General features: G+C 28.4%; 2 protein-coding genes across 2 annotated transcripts; one reads left to right on the forward strand and one right to left on the reverse strand.

Moving 5' to 3' along the window:
- Positions 1–5,077: 5,077 nt before the first annotated feature.
- On the forward strand, positions 5,078–7,929 carry LOC109818860 (vacuolar protein sorting-associated protein 32 homolog 1). Its single transcript, XM_020384394.3, has 7 exons — positions 5,078–5,451; positions 5,709–5,808; positions 5,902–5,987; positions 6,254–6,345; positions 6,489–6,603; positions 6,941–7,139; positions 7,356–7,929. Exons 1-6 carry the CDS (start codon positions 5,374–5,376, stop codon positions 7,133–7,135), a joined length of 666 nt encoding a protein of 221 aa, XP_020239983.1. The 5' UTR covers positions 5,078–5,373; the 3' UTR covers positions 7,136–7,139; positions 7,356–7,929.
- A 1,484-nt stretch (positions 7,930–9,413) lies between these two features.
- ATMND1 (Mnd1 family protein) lies at positions 9,414–12,431 on the reverse strand. The gene is made up of 10 exons (XM_020384416.2): positions 12,291–12,431; positions 11,854–11,934; positions 11,612–11,728; positions 11,170–11,208; positions 10,815–10,922; positions 10,654–10,716; positions 10,515–10,566; positions 10,346–10,390; positions 9,949–10,028; positions 9,414–9,694 (listed from the first exon to the last, which is right to left on the reverse strand). The coding sequence occupies exons 1-10, from the start codon at positions 12,291–12,293 to the stop codon at positions 9,626–9,628; spliced, it is 657 nt and encodes a 218-aa protein (XP_020240005.1). The 5' UTR covers positions 12,294–12,431; the 3' UTR covers positions 9,414–9,625.
- Positions 12,432–14,400: the final 1,969 nt, after the last annotated feature.

Genomic DNA, 14,400 nt, shown 5'->3' on the forward strand with positions numbered 1-14,400 from the left:
ACTTAAATAGTGAATTACAAATTGAATCCTGGGTTTCTAAACTCTAACGAGTGGGAATAGAAGATTATCGTAATTCGTTCGCTTTTCTTCTGGGTTTCTAAATGTAGATGCAGGTACATTCTGTGTGAACATGTGTTAAAATTGTCAGAAACAAGCAATACTAAAGTATTTGAAGTAGTATGCGATGAGTTTATCCAAGATTATAGAAAAACAATTTACGTGTTTTCTTTTACAAGTTGTTAAACTTATTTAAATTAATTTACTGATGTATTTATCAAAATAAACTCTAACTTATTTCAAAGAATTTGACATTCAAATTTAGAACACTCTTATTATTATTTATTATTATTACGTATTTGACAAGCGCTTAATAAGATATTGTGCACAGTACACACACACACTGAGGAAATCAAATAAACCACCTTAATTTAATCATACTCGTCTTTTGATATTCTACCCAAGCAATGTGGAGATCAAATAAATCGCTTTAATTTAATCATATTTTTCTTAATATTTTCATTGTTTAGAGAGTTGGGTTTATCGTCAACCCTTAGAATCTTAGCAACCAAAGATGAATTTAACAATGCAAGTTGTTTTGTGGAGACCACGCGTAAAACACCACTTCTCCTAAAAGCAAACGGAACCTGAAAAGGCAAAAAAGTAAAAGCTGCTTATTCTACCCCTAATTTCAATCCCAACCCAACTTAAATAAAAAAACATGTCGACAACCGTGTCTTTGCCAATTGCCAAAATTTGTTGACAAGAGGTTTCTACGACTCATGCATGTAACTATGAAAATAGATTTATCGAATGATTACTTGAATTTTAACTAATACAATTAATTAATTTACAGATAGAGGTAAGGGAAACCCAGACATCAAGGAGATAAGAAAAAGAATTTCATTGAAAGAATAGCGTTCAAGAAATAAATACAAAAGAGAAAAATTAAAAAGAAAACATAGTGAATAGATGGATGAGATGACAGGTTTCAATGGTCAATGAATGATGTAAGTGAGGAGCAAAGCCAGGAACATTAGCAAATAAGCAATTCCTTGGTCCACTGCAATCCCTGCAAACCCAATTGAAATTGAGACATTGCAATTAGCTATCATGAGAGATGCAAAGAGAAAAACATAATTTTGAGAGGAGGCAACATACCATCACTGGTGGGGGCAGGGGCTGGAGGAAGGATCTGAGCATTGATTGAAGGAGGCAGTGAAGCCAAAACAAGGGCTATAATGGACATGACAAAAACATGAACTCTCAACACTTCCATTGCAACTCTCAAATCAAATTGAGATGTGACTGAAACTAAGGTTTGTGGGTTTATAAGGAGAGAAATATGTGAGAGATAAAAACCGAAGATTGCTTTGGTTGAGAGAATCTTGCCAATGCTGAAGCCACTCTGGCCAGCAATATAACTCAAGAGAACAAGCCTCACTAGCCGTTGACGTGTGCCACGTGTAGGCTCAGGATTTCCCGCACGTTACACAGTCTAGCTGTAGAGTAGAGAATTGAGCAAGACCTCGTCCAACCAATGCATGATGGATTGTTGTTTCTTTTGTTTCTCAGTTGCCAGTCTGCCACATGATTCATTGATTGGTCCAATATGTATGTACAACTGTGTTCCTTTCAATTCAATTTTGTATTAAAAAAATATATGTGACTTTTAATTTTTATTTTATTTTACTAAGTTATTAGCACAAAATATCCTTCATTTTATTAGTAACATATTTTTGTAAGAAAATTTGACCCACCATTTTTAACTAGTCAAGTATTATTTGTTTTTCAAACTTATAAGACAAATTGAACGGTTACTTTGGACGGCTACCGTTGGCTTGGTCTTCATGTGGTGGGGTCATGTATACAACTAATTCTCGACATTAATGCACAAAATAATATTAGCAGTTATATAATAATTGATAATCTCCATAGGAATACACTGTGTTGAACTGTAGGAGTTACTGGTGGTTGAGAACCTGTATATCGATGATAATGAATGATTTTGAATTGGAGTTGGTTATGAATTATGATAAGGATCATTATGTTTCCCAACTAAGGTGAAATTGAAGGTGCAAACATATTGATACCACAGCTCAGAATAAATTTTAAAAACAAAATGCCAATAATACACATTAAATAATAAAGAAAATTAGCATTCTAGTTTGCGTAATATTATTTCTATATAATTAAAATTAAATTTTATAATAGATAAATATTTTTAAATATATAAATTGTCACATTTAATTTTTATATAACGTCAATATAATTTTTTTTACAAAATCAATTAATCAAAAATCATAAATATTAAGAGCAACAGATATTAAGAGTTTTTTTTTAACCATTATATATAAATTATAATAATTTTGTAAATATTTCGCTCTTCTCATTTTTCTTCATGATTATTCTTATTTGAATACTCGTTTTATTAAGAGTGAACTTTACTCTTCTAAAATGCAATTGTGTTTTTAATATTTTTCATATCAAATCAATATTAGGTAACATGCGCTAATTGAATTATATAAAAAAATATTTTTTTTTCTTTAAAATTTAAATATTAATCCGTTAATAGTATTTTTAGTAATTTTTCTTAATCTATTATCTCTTTCAATTTATTATTTCAATTTTCATTTCTAAACTAAAATTTAATATATATATATATATATATATATATATATATATACATATATTAATAAAATTATCAAAGATTAAAAACATTTTTAATTACCTTATAAATTATTTATTATAAATAAAATATAATTTGTATGTTAAAATATTTATTCAATATTAATTTTTAAATATTATATAATTTATATGTTTAAAAGTATTTATTTATTATAAACTCTAGTTATATAAAATAAAAGAAATACTAGTTTAATCTATATAAAGTAATTTTAATATAATAAACATAAATAAAAGATTAAGTTGTAGATATTTAAAGCTTTCATTTTATATATAAAAATTACTTAATTAAAAATATAAGCAAAGTATCAAAAGAAAAGAAACAAATTAAATAACGAGCAACCCAAAGGAAAGTCACGGCAAAGTAAAAATAGAATATAGTAACTACGAAAATTTCCATGACAGGCTTAAATAGTGATTCTTTGAAAATAAAATTCCTATAATTTTCATGTAAACCTACTAATTTTATAAAATTTACTTATTTAATAACTTATTCTTCGAAAATGAATTACTTGAATTTTTTTAAAACATTTTATAATAGGTGTTTCAAAATTTAACTATAGAGTGTGACTCCAATTATTCGAAAATTTATAAATGACAACATGCATTTTTTTTAAGAGACGAATAGGGCCTCTTACAATTCGAAAATATTTCAAAATTTGATTCAATAATGAACTCATTGAACTTGATTCCTAAATTAAATGAGTTGAACTTGAACTAAAAATTAATTTTGGTAAATAAATGAGTCAAATTTGAATTGCATATAGTTTAATTCATTTGTTTCATGAATTAGCTTGACATATAAATATAATTTATATAATTAAATTTCTATTTAATTCTAGTTTATTAAATTTTAAAAACCTTCAAAACTTGGTTATAAACTTCAATAATGATAATAAAAGAAGTGAACACTTTAGAAGTTTATGGTTATGAATTAGATTTTCTATTATTTTATGTAATTAGATGAAATAATTTTTTGGTAATATAGGTTTGATTGTAATTATATTTTGTCTTTTTCAAAAAGTTAAACAATCATTTTATCTAAAATCTATTATTAAATTGAAATTTTGAAATATATAAGACTAGAAAAGTTATCTCTTAGGGAGATTTAGTAGGAAAAAGTTTTTTATACTCAATAATCATAATTTCTGAAAAATTACAAATCCTGCGAATTATGATTTTTGAATATAATTAAAATATGTTTAATTACTCATAAATGTTTATGGAAATATTTATATAATATTCCCATCAATTAAAGATTTACATATTTGGTTACAATTGTATACTCTTAAGTATATAAATATTTTTTTTACAAAAATAATCTTTATTAAAATAAACTCATTAGATATATTTATTTATTCAAATTTAATTACAAATATGACATTAAAATATATTAAAAAGTTGAAAATTTATTAAAACTATTAAAATATAGGATCCAACAAAAAGGAATAAAAAGAAAAATGAAACATTATAATTAAAAAATAAAAATTTATTATTTCATTTCATTCACATAAAAAAGGTGTTAACAGATATCATTAAAATGTATAAACAAAATAAATTTTAATAATATTATTAAAATTGACAAGATCAATAAATATTGAGATACGTACAAGAAAGAGGGAGAAATAGAGAATTGGAGATATGGGAGGGAGAGAGAGGGGAAGGGGGAGAGAGAGAGAGAAAAAAAAAGGAGATGGAGAGGGAGAGGGGAAAGGGAGAGAGAGGGAGGGAGAAAGAGAAATAAAAAGAGAGAGAGGGAGGGAGAGGGAGAGAGAGAGAGAGAGAGAGACAGATACAAAGAGAGAAGGAGAAGGAGAGAGGAAAAGAGAGAGGAAGTGAGGATCTAAGAGAGAGAGCGAGAAAGATAAATAGATAGAAAGTGAGAATTATATATTTTGTTTTAAAAAGAAATATTATGATCTTTTTATATATATAAATTTCTCCTATAATTTAGAAAAGTTGAATTCTCATCTCCCATATAAGTGTTTTTGTGAGAAAATAGGATGAAAATAGTTTTCAAAAAGTTATATTTTTTTAGAGTATTTTTTTTTTGTTTAATTTGGATCTCAAAATCGTCTACCAGGAAATTTATCTTTGATTATACATTTTTATTTTATATGTTGATATATCTTATTTGATTATCAAGTTCAAATCCATTTTTTTATTTCAAACATAATTATAAACAAGTATAATTAATATAATGAAGTATAATTACACATAACAAATGATATATATATATATATATATATATATATATATAACTTTTATTAGAATTATCTTTACTGAATATATTCTTTTTTATAAATGAATATAATCTTTATAATGCCTATTAATAAAATTTTAATGCTCCCCTAAATTGTATAGAAGTTATAAAGACTAGTTAAGTTATATTTAAGAACTAAATTAATGATTTATTTATATTTAATATTTTCTTTATTATGAGAGGATTTATCGGAGGATTAATAGGAAGATAGAGTATAAACCTTAACAAAAGATTAGGTTAAGTATGGATGAATATAACTGTCTCTGAACTGAAGACCATTCGGGACACGAAAAGAAACAGAAACACCAAAACAATACACAACACTCACTAAACCCTGAAACCTAAACTTAACCAAAGCCAAAGTCACTGGCTTTATTTCTGCTTTGCTCAACCTTTCGCAGATAGATAGGGTTTCAACTGATCGAAACATGTTTAACAGGATACTATCATTTGCTAAACCTAAACAAGAAACCAATGCTGTTGTCACATTGGACAAGTTAAACAAGGTAATTCAATTCGTCTCATCCATAGTTTATTTTTATTTTGATGCTAACGTTGTTATATTTTGCTTGCAGTACACTTCTTTTATATATGAACCATACCCCAGTTACACACTTTTACTTTTAGTTTATTGGTTTGTGTTTTTATGTCTTTTTATTTAAAATATTACTGCATCATGCATGTGAATACATAGACGTGCTCAAAGTTTGAGAGAAAGAATTTCTCAAATTGAATGTTTTGTTTTGTTGTTTGGATCACGTAGACGCTTGAGATGCTGGAGAAAAAGGAGGAATTTCTCCTTAGAAAGCGGAATGCGGAAGAGGAAAAGGCCAAAACATTCATCAGGGTAAAGAACAAAAGAGGTACTTGTTTTAGAGAATTTCTTCGGAGTGCCCTTTCTTTTCTCTCCCTTTACTTATATTGTGATATGTGATTTGAATTTTTGTTGCATGCAGGGGCAACACAATGTCTGATGAGAAAGAGGTTATATGACCAGCAAATCCAGCAGCTTCTAAATTTCCAGTTGCGTATTCATGACCAGGTGTGAAAGCAATTCTATAATTAAATACATTTCAAAATGTGATTGTTGATGTAAATAAGTAGTTTTACATTGAATAGAGTTTTGTATCCATAGTAGCATATAAGGGAGGATGATCCATCCATATTATTTTGGGTTAAGACATGGTGTCGATTTCACTTGTCATTGGCTTCTGTGACTCACTCGTGTTGTTTAACCCCTTGTATTCTCAAAAGTGATTTAGTTGATTGAGCTTCTTTTGTATCTTATGCTGTTAATTTGTGTTACAGATGATAATGTTGGAGGGTGCTACAGTCACCACAGACACGATAGATGCATTGAGAACTGGAGCAGCTACTATGAAGGCAATGCAAAAGGAAACGTATGTAGTGGAGTTCTATTTGTGTTTTAAATATCTAGTGATTTAACTCTTTTGGCGTTTTATGTATTTCTTAGGTCTCAATGTTCATAATGTTTATCCAACTTACAATTTATGGTATTGTTGAGGTGCATCCTTTGTTTCAGGAATATTGATGATGTTGACAAGACCATGAATGAGATCAATGAACAGACTGAGAACATGAGACAAATTCAGGAAGCATTGTCAGCTCCAATTGGTTCAACTGCTTATTTTGATGAGGTCATATTCTCAAATGTTTTTTTTTTTTTTATGTTTGATATATTGGTTGCAAATAGTATGTATGATAACAAGTGATTGATGTAAGTGGTATGCGATTCGATTTTCTCGAGTAAGTTCTTGAATTTCAGTTTTGTAAATGAAAAAAAATGTGATTGGAAGATGGTTAATCAAATATTCCGACAAAAATTTGTCATTAATAAAATAAGTAATAAATATTTCGTACTAATAATATTGTTATAAAAAACAAGATGTTGTATCTTCGAAATGTTGTATTGTATTAGTGTTGTAGAGAACCAATGCATGTATGTGAATCATTCTGAATTTCTTTTCCTTTCAGGATGAATTGGAAGCAGAACTTGAAGAACTGGAGGGTGCTGAGTTAGAAGAACAGCTTCTTCGGCCAGCAACTACAGCTCCTGCAGCTCCAGTGCAGGTCCCAGCTTGGCGGCAACCTACTGTCACAGCTCCTGCAAAGCCTACTCCTGAAGAAAATGATGAATTGGCAGCCTTGGAAGCTGAGATGGCATTTTGAGTAGGTCTGTTTTCTCAGCTGTAACACTACCAATTTGTATTGATATCAATGCATTACTTTGTTACACGTTCCTCTTAACACACCCTTTTTTATTGATTAAAATTCATTCACAAAATTAAGAGTCTGAGACTTAAAAAATTAAAAGAGTGTTTCTAACATTTTTCAGTTTGTCAAGCTTCTTGAAAAGAATTGCCTAGGATAACTTGTCAGAATTTTGCAGGCATCTTTGTGCATGATGAGAAATGGCTTCAATGAAGAAGGATTGTATTCACTATTACGTGAAGAATTCTGCTTCTGTCCTGCTCACAAATTGTTGAACAGACCAAATGATGTATATTAGTATATAAAAGGTGGAGAATAATTGAACTTAAAAAGACCTTCAAAACTTACTACTTTGTTTTTATCTTGGATTAGTTCAAAGTTCAAACCCCTTTTCCATTATTTGTATCAAATATCGATGCATTTGGTACTGTTTTATTTTGTGTGGTCCAGTTTAACATAGCTCGCTTATCTGTGAAATTATCGAACAGACTATAGGATGTGGATAAAAATTTGAACATAAAAGTCCTTCCAACTTACTAACTATACTTTTATCTTGGATTAATTCAAATCTTTATTTTTATTATGTTTAAATATATTTATGTTTATGTAAAATAAATAAGTTTTGATCGTAATCTCTTTTAAAAAAATTTCTTTATTTTTTATTTTTCTAAAATTTAAACTATTATTTTTAGTATTAATTATTATATAATTATATTTTAACTACTTATTTGTTCATTAAAGGTTTAAATTAGATATTATCTACAACTATTGATGATATCACAATAGTGAGTAATACTTCTAAAAAAATCATAGGTCATTTAAACAAATGTTATTTATATACTTTAAAATTATTCTCAAGTACTAAAAATAATAATTTTATATTTGAGAGAAATAAAAATTAAAGAAAAATATTTTACAAGATCAAAACTAAAATTTACTTTTTTACAAGGACAAAAAATATTTTATTCAGACAAACAATATTTGCAAATTTTAGAAAGATGAAAAAAAATTACAATAACTAAAATTAAAACTCATTTATTTTATTTATGCCTTTCCATTATATGTGTATCAAATGTTAATGCATTTGACTATCCTATATTTTGTGTGATCCAGTTTTTAACGTGGTCAGTTTAATCAATGTATATCTCAAACATGCTACAGCAGCAGAGTAAAAGGAATAAGAATTTGGTTGGCCTATGAGCTGGAACACATCCATTATTGTGAGTAGTGAATTCGTAGTACTGCTCTAAACATGAAAAGAGACGATAGAATAGAATGAAAAAATTTCTCTTTATAGACCAGTGAAAAAGATACAATTGATTTATTTTTTAATTATATTTTTATATATTAAATATTATAATTATACGATTTTAGTCTAAAGATTTTAATTGAGTAATTTTAATTTACCAAATATCATAATTGTATAATTTTAGGCCCTCAAATATAAATTGAATAATTTTAATTTTTTAAATATTTGTAATTGTATAATTTTAATCTCTTAATTATTTTTATTATACAATTTTTGACCTTTTTAAGTTATATATACTATAATTTTCATTTATATATTATATGATATATATTTTTTATTACAAAAGTTAATAATGTGACTTAAATAAGACAAAAATTATATAATTAAAATACTTGAACGACTAAAATTACACAATTATACTAATTGAAGAAATAAGATTGCTTGATTAGAATTTAAAATATCAAAATTGCATATTTGTAATTTTTAAAAGATTAAAATTACTCAATTAAAATTTGAGAAATCAAAATCACACAATATTTAAGAGAAAAAAATATATTTAAGCTTAATAAAATATATGAAAAACATTTTTATGTTAATTAAAAGAATTATCATTTTACTCCATTACTTTTTCTTAATATAATATTATATATTTTATATTTTTACGATAAAGAGAAATTTAATTATTTAAAAATTAAAAAGTGGTTATTTTATGGCCCCATTACAAGATAAATTTTTATTTAACATAATTAAAATCTATCATATGTAAATTATATTTTAAATTTATAATAAACAATTTAAATTATGATATGTCGTTAATTTTAAATATTCTGATACAGGAGTTCTCAGGCCCTAAACCAAAAAAAGTCACTTTAATTTTCTAACCATGAAAATAAATGTAAGAAAGAAAGCATCAATAGATCACACTGAGGAGTGCAGAGCCTCCTTAAAGCGAGTAATATCAACCGAAGTCAAGATGGGGACCAAATAGAAGCAGAATATAATAATCTTTAATATATTATTGCCACAAGAAGTAAAAAAGCTTCTTAAACTTCATCATCAAATTATACAGCAAGAGGAAAAGAAAATAACAAGCCATTTCTGAAGATGTCATTGACAATGCTCAACTTTGCATTTTAACTATCAGTGTTTGAGAGAAGCACGACAGCCAGCAGCTGGCCTTCATGTAGGCTGCTGAGTAATCAATTAGCAACTGCGTTGAGTGGGACAGGTGCTAATTCCAAATAGTCAAAATCATCTGTTATTCCAACCTGCATGGGGACAAAAGGTGCAAAACATATAAGAAACAAAGAGATGGGGATAGACAAATTTAATGACACCAAGTAAGGCTGAGAAGATGCAATAAAGAATGTTTGAAGTGGTGATCATACTAATATGGTGCTTAGCTTAGTTGTTATATCATTTCAAATTCAAGTAACTATTTCACAGCCAAAAGGAGCCCTGACAATTAGCTGAGTTTAACACATTGCTTTGCAGATTGAGGCATTAAACTGAAATGACTGACCTCCTTGTACAGGTTTTCAAGCTGTTCCTTAGCCTGAGGGAAATTGTTCGAACACCATTGCCTCAAGGTGAAAATGTTGTCTGCACATTTGTTTGGTAAAAAATAGAGACTATAAATATTGTTCGCAACATTATTTGTAATTAACTGTCTTTTCCTATTTCCTGTATTGACGGTTGTGTAACCTTAGGATTGTAAATAAGTATAACCTCTATACAAGTCTCACAACTAACATGTATATATTCCTTCCCTTCTTAAATCCCGAAAACTTAACATGTATCATAGTATTAGTGTGAAATGTGACATTTCACAACACGAGACACTCCATTTCTCCCTATTAGATACAATACAACTCCATCCAGGGAAAAGAAAAGGAGAAAGAAAGCACAGAAAGTAGTACCTGTCCATCTGTTTGCCGATGCATGGGCAACAGCTATTGCTTCCTCTGCCAATATTAATACCAAAACATCAGTGTCCCAACTCCCAAACTATATTATGTTATAAAGATTAACCTTCCAAAACGTTGAAGTCTGGTATAGATAAAAATAAATAAGTAAGCATTTCTTAACTCATTGCTTCAAAGGCGGAAGGATCGTTGTCTCTATACTTTGCCAACTCATCCTGAAATGAAAAATATTATTTGACTATTGCAGAACTGACGTAATACTAATCATACTTGATGCATTACTAAAATATCCATAAGCCAACCTTCAATTCATTATGCTTTTGCTCAATGGCTTTTAGATCTGCAACGGCCTCCTCTCTTTCATTCTGATGAAAACGCCATTTGAGGATATATGATGCCGGACATCATAATAATACAGAAGCAGAGGGAACAGGAATCTAGCCAGAGAGAGGTTATAACTTACAGATTCCTCTCGCCCCTTCTTTAACTCCTCGCATTGGTCAACAAGTTCGGCATGTCGCTTCTTACTGCTTTGTAGATCAGAATCGAATTTGCGGTACACATTTCTGAGCTGTGCTTGAATTTATAATGTCATAATTAGTTTACATCAAGATCAAGGTACTGTAGAAGGTAAGGATAGTGTAAATGACAGCACTAATAATAGAAATATTACTAGCTCAAGTGCTCAACAGCTAGCAAGTTATCAATGAGCTATTATATTTCTGTTACTAGTGTTATTATCCTTTACAGGTAGTGAGCAATTTATCGACATAAAGATGGTATGACAGCACAGTGCAGCTTTATCAATAGAATTTCACCTGATTACCAGCACAGCTAGGTAGACTCCAGAAGTACACCTGAGAGGCAAAGGTAGGATCATTAGTAAATTAAATAAATTATACTAATACCTTATGAAGTTTCATCAAATCCCCTTGATACCGCTCTTTCTTTGCCCTTACACAAAATTCCCTTAATTGTTTCAAAAACTTGATACCAATTCACACGCCTATACATTACACTGATTTCTCTGTTATTCAATAAACACATCAACACTGTATACCGTTTTAAAGACATTGCTGTAAACATTAAAAAAGCAAAAAGTTGTTCAATTTCAAGAAAACTCACGGAAAGTTACTGTAATTTGCTCAAATAAATTAGAGGCAGAAACACAGCAAGAAAAATCTGCGCTATATATCTTCGATAGTTTTCTAATGCTAACACCAGAATTGGAAGGAGCATCAATATTGGATGTAAACTTACAGAAGTTCCAATCTTATCTTTGGAAACGAGGTCATCATCCACTAAACTTTGGACAACATCTTTCACTGACTGAGCAATGACACCCTTCCTGGGACCCATCTTCTCGAGTTCCTTAAGCTGAAATAACAACAAAATACAAAGATAGAAGAATATAACTGAGTCAACAAATTACATGATTAAAAAAAGAAAAAGAAAGTACACATCTTCTATGTAATAACCAAATGGTAAATGTTGGTGGTTACCAGGTAGAAATCTTGGGACTCGTAAAAGATTTGAAGCATCTTCTCACGCTTCTCTTCCAATGAGAGACCCCTTTTCTTCGACTGTACCAAACAAAGAAAATCAGCCAAATTGCGATTCACGGCAATTTCACAAACACGGAGAGAGCTGAGTTCCTAAATACGATTTTCAGAATGCCATAGACCAATTTGGCACCCGTTAAATGCCCGGTTTAGGTTTTTGAAACAATCACAATTCTTAATTTTTATTAATCCATGACATAATAATCAAGCAATTTCATCTATGTGAAAAAACAATGTCAGTTAATTGAACCTAGCTAGCAATTCGCACTATACGGTGCTAACTTGTGATAAAAACATGATTAAGCAACAAAATTAAACCGTTGCAAAGTGATCGAAAATAACAAAATGAATTCAGACAGAGAGAGGGAGGGGGTTACCATTTCGACGGCTTTCGGCGGCGGCGGAGTGACGCGGAAGATTCTGGAATCGCGATTTTCTGATTTTGGCGGGAAAATGGTTATGAGTATATTTTGCAGTTTTCATGTTCAAAATTACCCGAATATGTATATATAGGGACACCGTTTTCCTCGTTTTTCTAAACGTACAGATAATAATGATGATTATTTTTAACATTTTGCAATTACGGATGCCATAATAATATTTCGAATGAATTTACGTTCCAAGTTTTGATGTGGTTATTTATTTATTTAAATTTAAATTCGTTCAGAATAAAATTCAATAATACATTAAATAGGACTAAATTAATTTGATTTATCAATATAATATAATCAATCTTAACATTATATATGACAAAAACGAAGAATTAAATAGATATAAAACTATAATTATGGTATATTTTACATATAAAATTTAAAATGAATAATGTAAATTATTTATTTATTATAGAATTTAAAATAAATGATATAGCATGATGGAATCCATTGGATGAATTGGCGAGGCTCCATCAAACCTATTTGTGAAATGATATACGATAAATTAAGTATGAGTTCACAATCATAAGTGATTCTTTGAGGGCACGCAATAAGTCACTAAATGAAGTGATAGCAAAACTCTAATATATCCATAATAATATTTTTTTTCCGAAAAACTAAAGCTTTCACGTTGAATGGTTAAATAAATGACATATACTATAGAAATAGGGTAAAAATGAATTAAGAAAGAAAAATTAAAGACAAAAGTAATCAAGTGGTTGCATTGTGTGACGGAGCAGGGGCAAGTGAAGGGAGGTATATGAAGCAATGCTGTAAAATATAATTGTGTTCAGTGTTTTAAAAATCGAATCGAACCGGCCAGTCGGACCGGTTGGACCAGGAATTAGTAGTCTAATCGGTCTGAATCTTAAGTTAGATCGGTTATGCAGTCGACCCGTTTTAAACTGGATTGAACTGGTCAATTTTTTGGTTCAACCGGTGAACCGGTAGGTCAAACCGATTCAACCACACTTTTTTTTTATAATTTTTTTAAGGGACTATAAACCACAAAAATAATAATGAAAATTGAATCTCTTAATGGAAGAGCAAAGAGTCTTATTAAATATAACAATGACTAATTGTTCTAATGTATTTGTTTTAATATATACAACTTAAATAACTTTTATAGTATAATATTAATTTTAAATTATATATTTAATAATATAATACCTATGTAGATATTGCATATATTATTTTGTGATATCAATTGCAAGCATATTATATATGTACATATTATTTATATTTTTAATTTGTATTAATATACAGTTTAACATGTAATTTTTTTATGTGTTTTTTTACAAAATAAAAATAAAAATAATTCTAAATAAAATAGAAAAATTGAAATTCAAAATAAGATAAATTTATTAAAATTTATAAGTATAAAATATATTTAACATGAATATTTTTTTAAAAAAATAATAAAAATCGAGTCATGCGATTCAATTAGTGACCCACCGGTTCAACTTTTAACCCAATGACCCAATACCTTAACCAATTTGATGACCGGTCCAGTTTTTAAAACTATAATTGTGTTATCTAATATATTGCAATATCATATTTGATTATCAATATCAACATAGAAAACATTATAAGGATAACATAAAATGTGAGACAACTTAATTATCTACGGTAAAAATGATTTTAATTGGTTATAGTTATAACATTTTTTTTCCTTCCAGGAAAACAACTATAATGTTGAAGGATATAGATGTTTGTTAGGAATATTATCATATTAATGGATTGTTACTTTTGGTGAGATTTTCTCTTTCAAAAGTAATTTGTTTTAAATATGATTGGACATTAAATATTGTGGGAGACTAACTCTTTTTACTATATTCAAATCTCTTTAAACATTTCACTACTTTAAAAATAAACTATTAATAAATGAAAGATTAAATTATTTAATGTTTTAAAAACATAAAATGCATCTATATTTTGTATATAAAGAAAGTAAGAAGATTTAAAATGTACTTTTAAAAAAATATATAGCATTGAATCGAGTTTGTATTTTTTTAAATACATTAAAATTTAAATTCGTCAAAAGGGTAAGTATTGG

Source organism: Cajanus cajan, chromosome 1 (assembly GCF_000230855.2).
Source record: "Cajanus cajan strain Asha chromosome 1, NIPB_CcT2T_4, whole genome shotgun sequence".
NCBI classification, from domain to species: domain Eukaryota; kingdom Viridiplantae; phylum Streptophyta; class Magnoliopsida; order Fabales; family Fabaceae; genus Cajanus; species Cajanus cajan.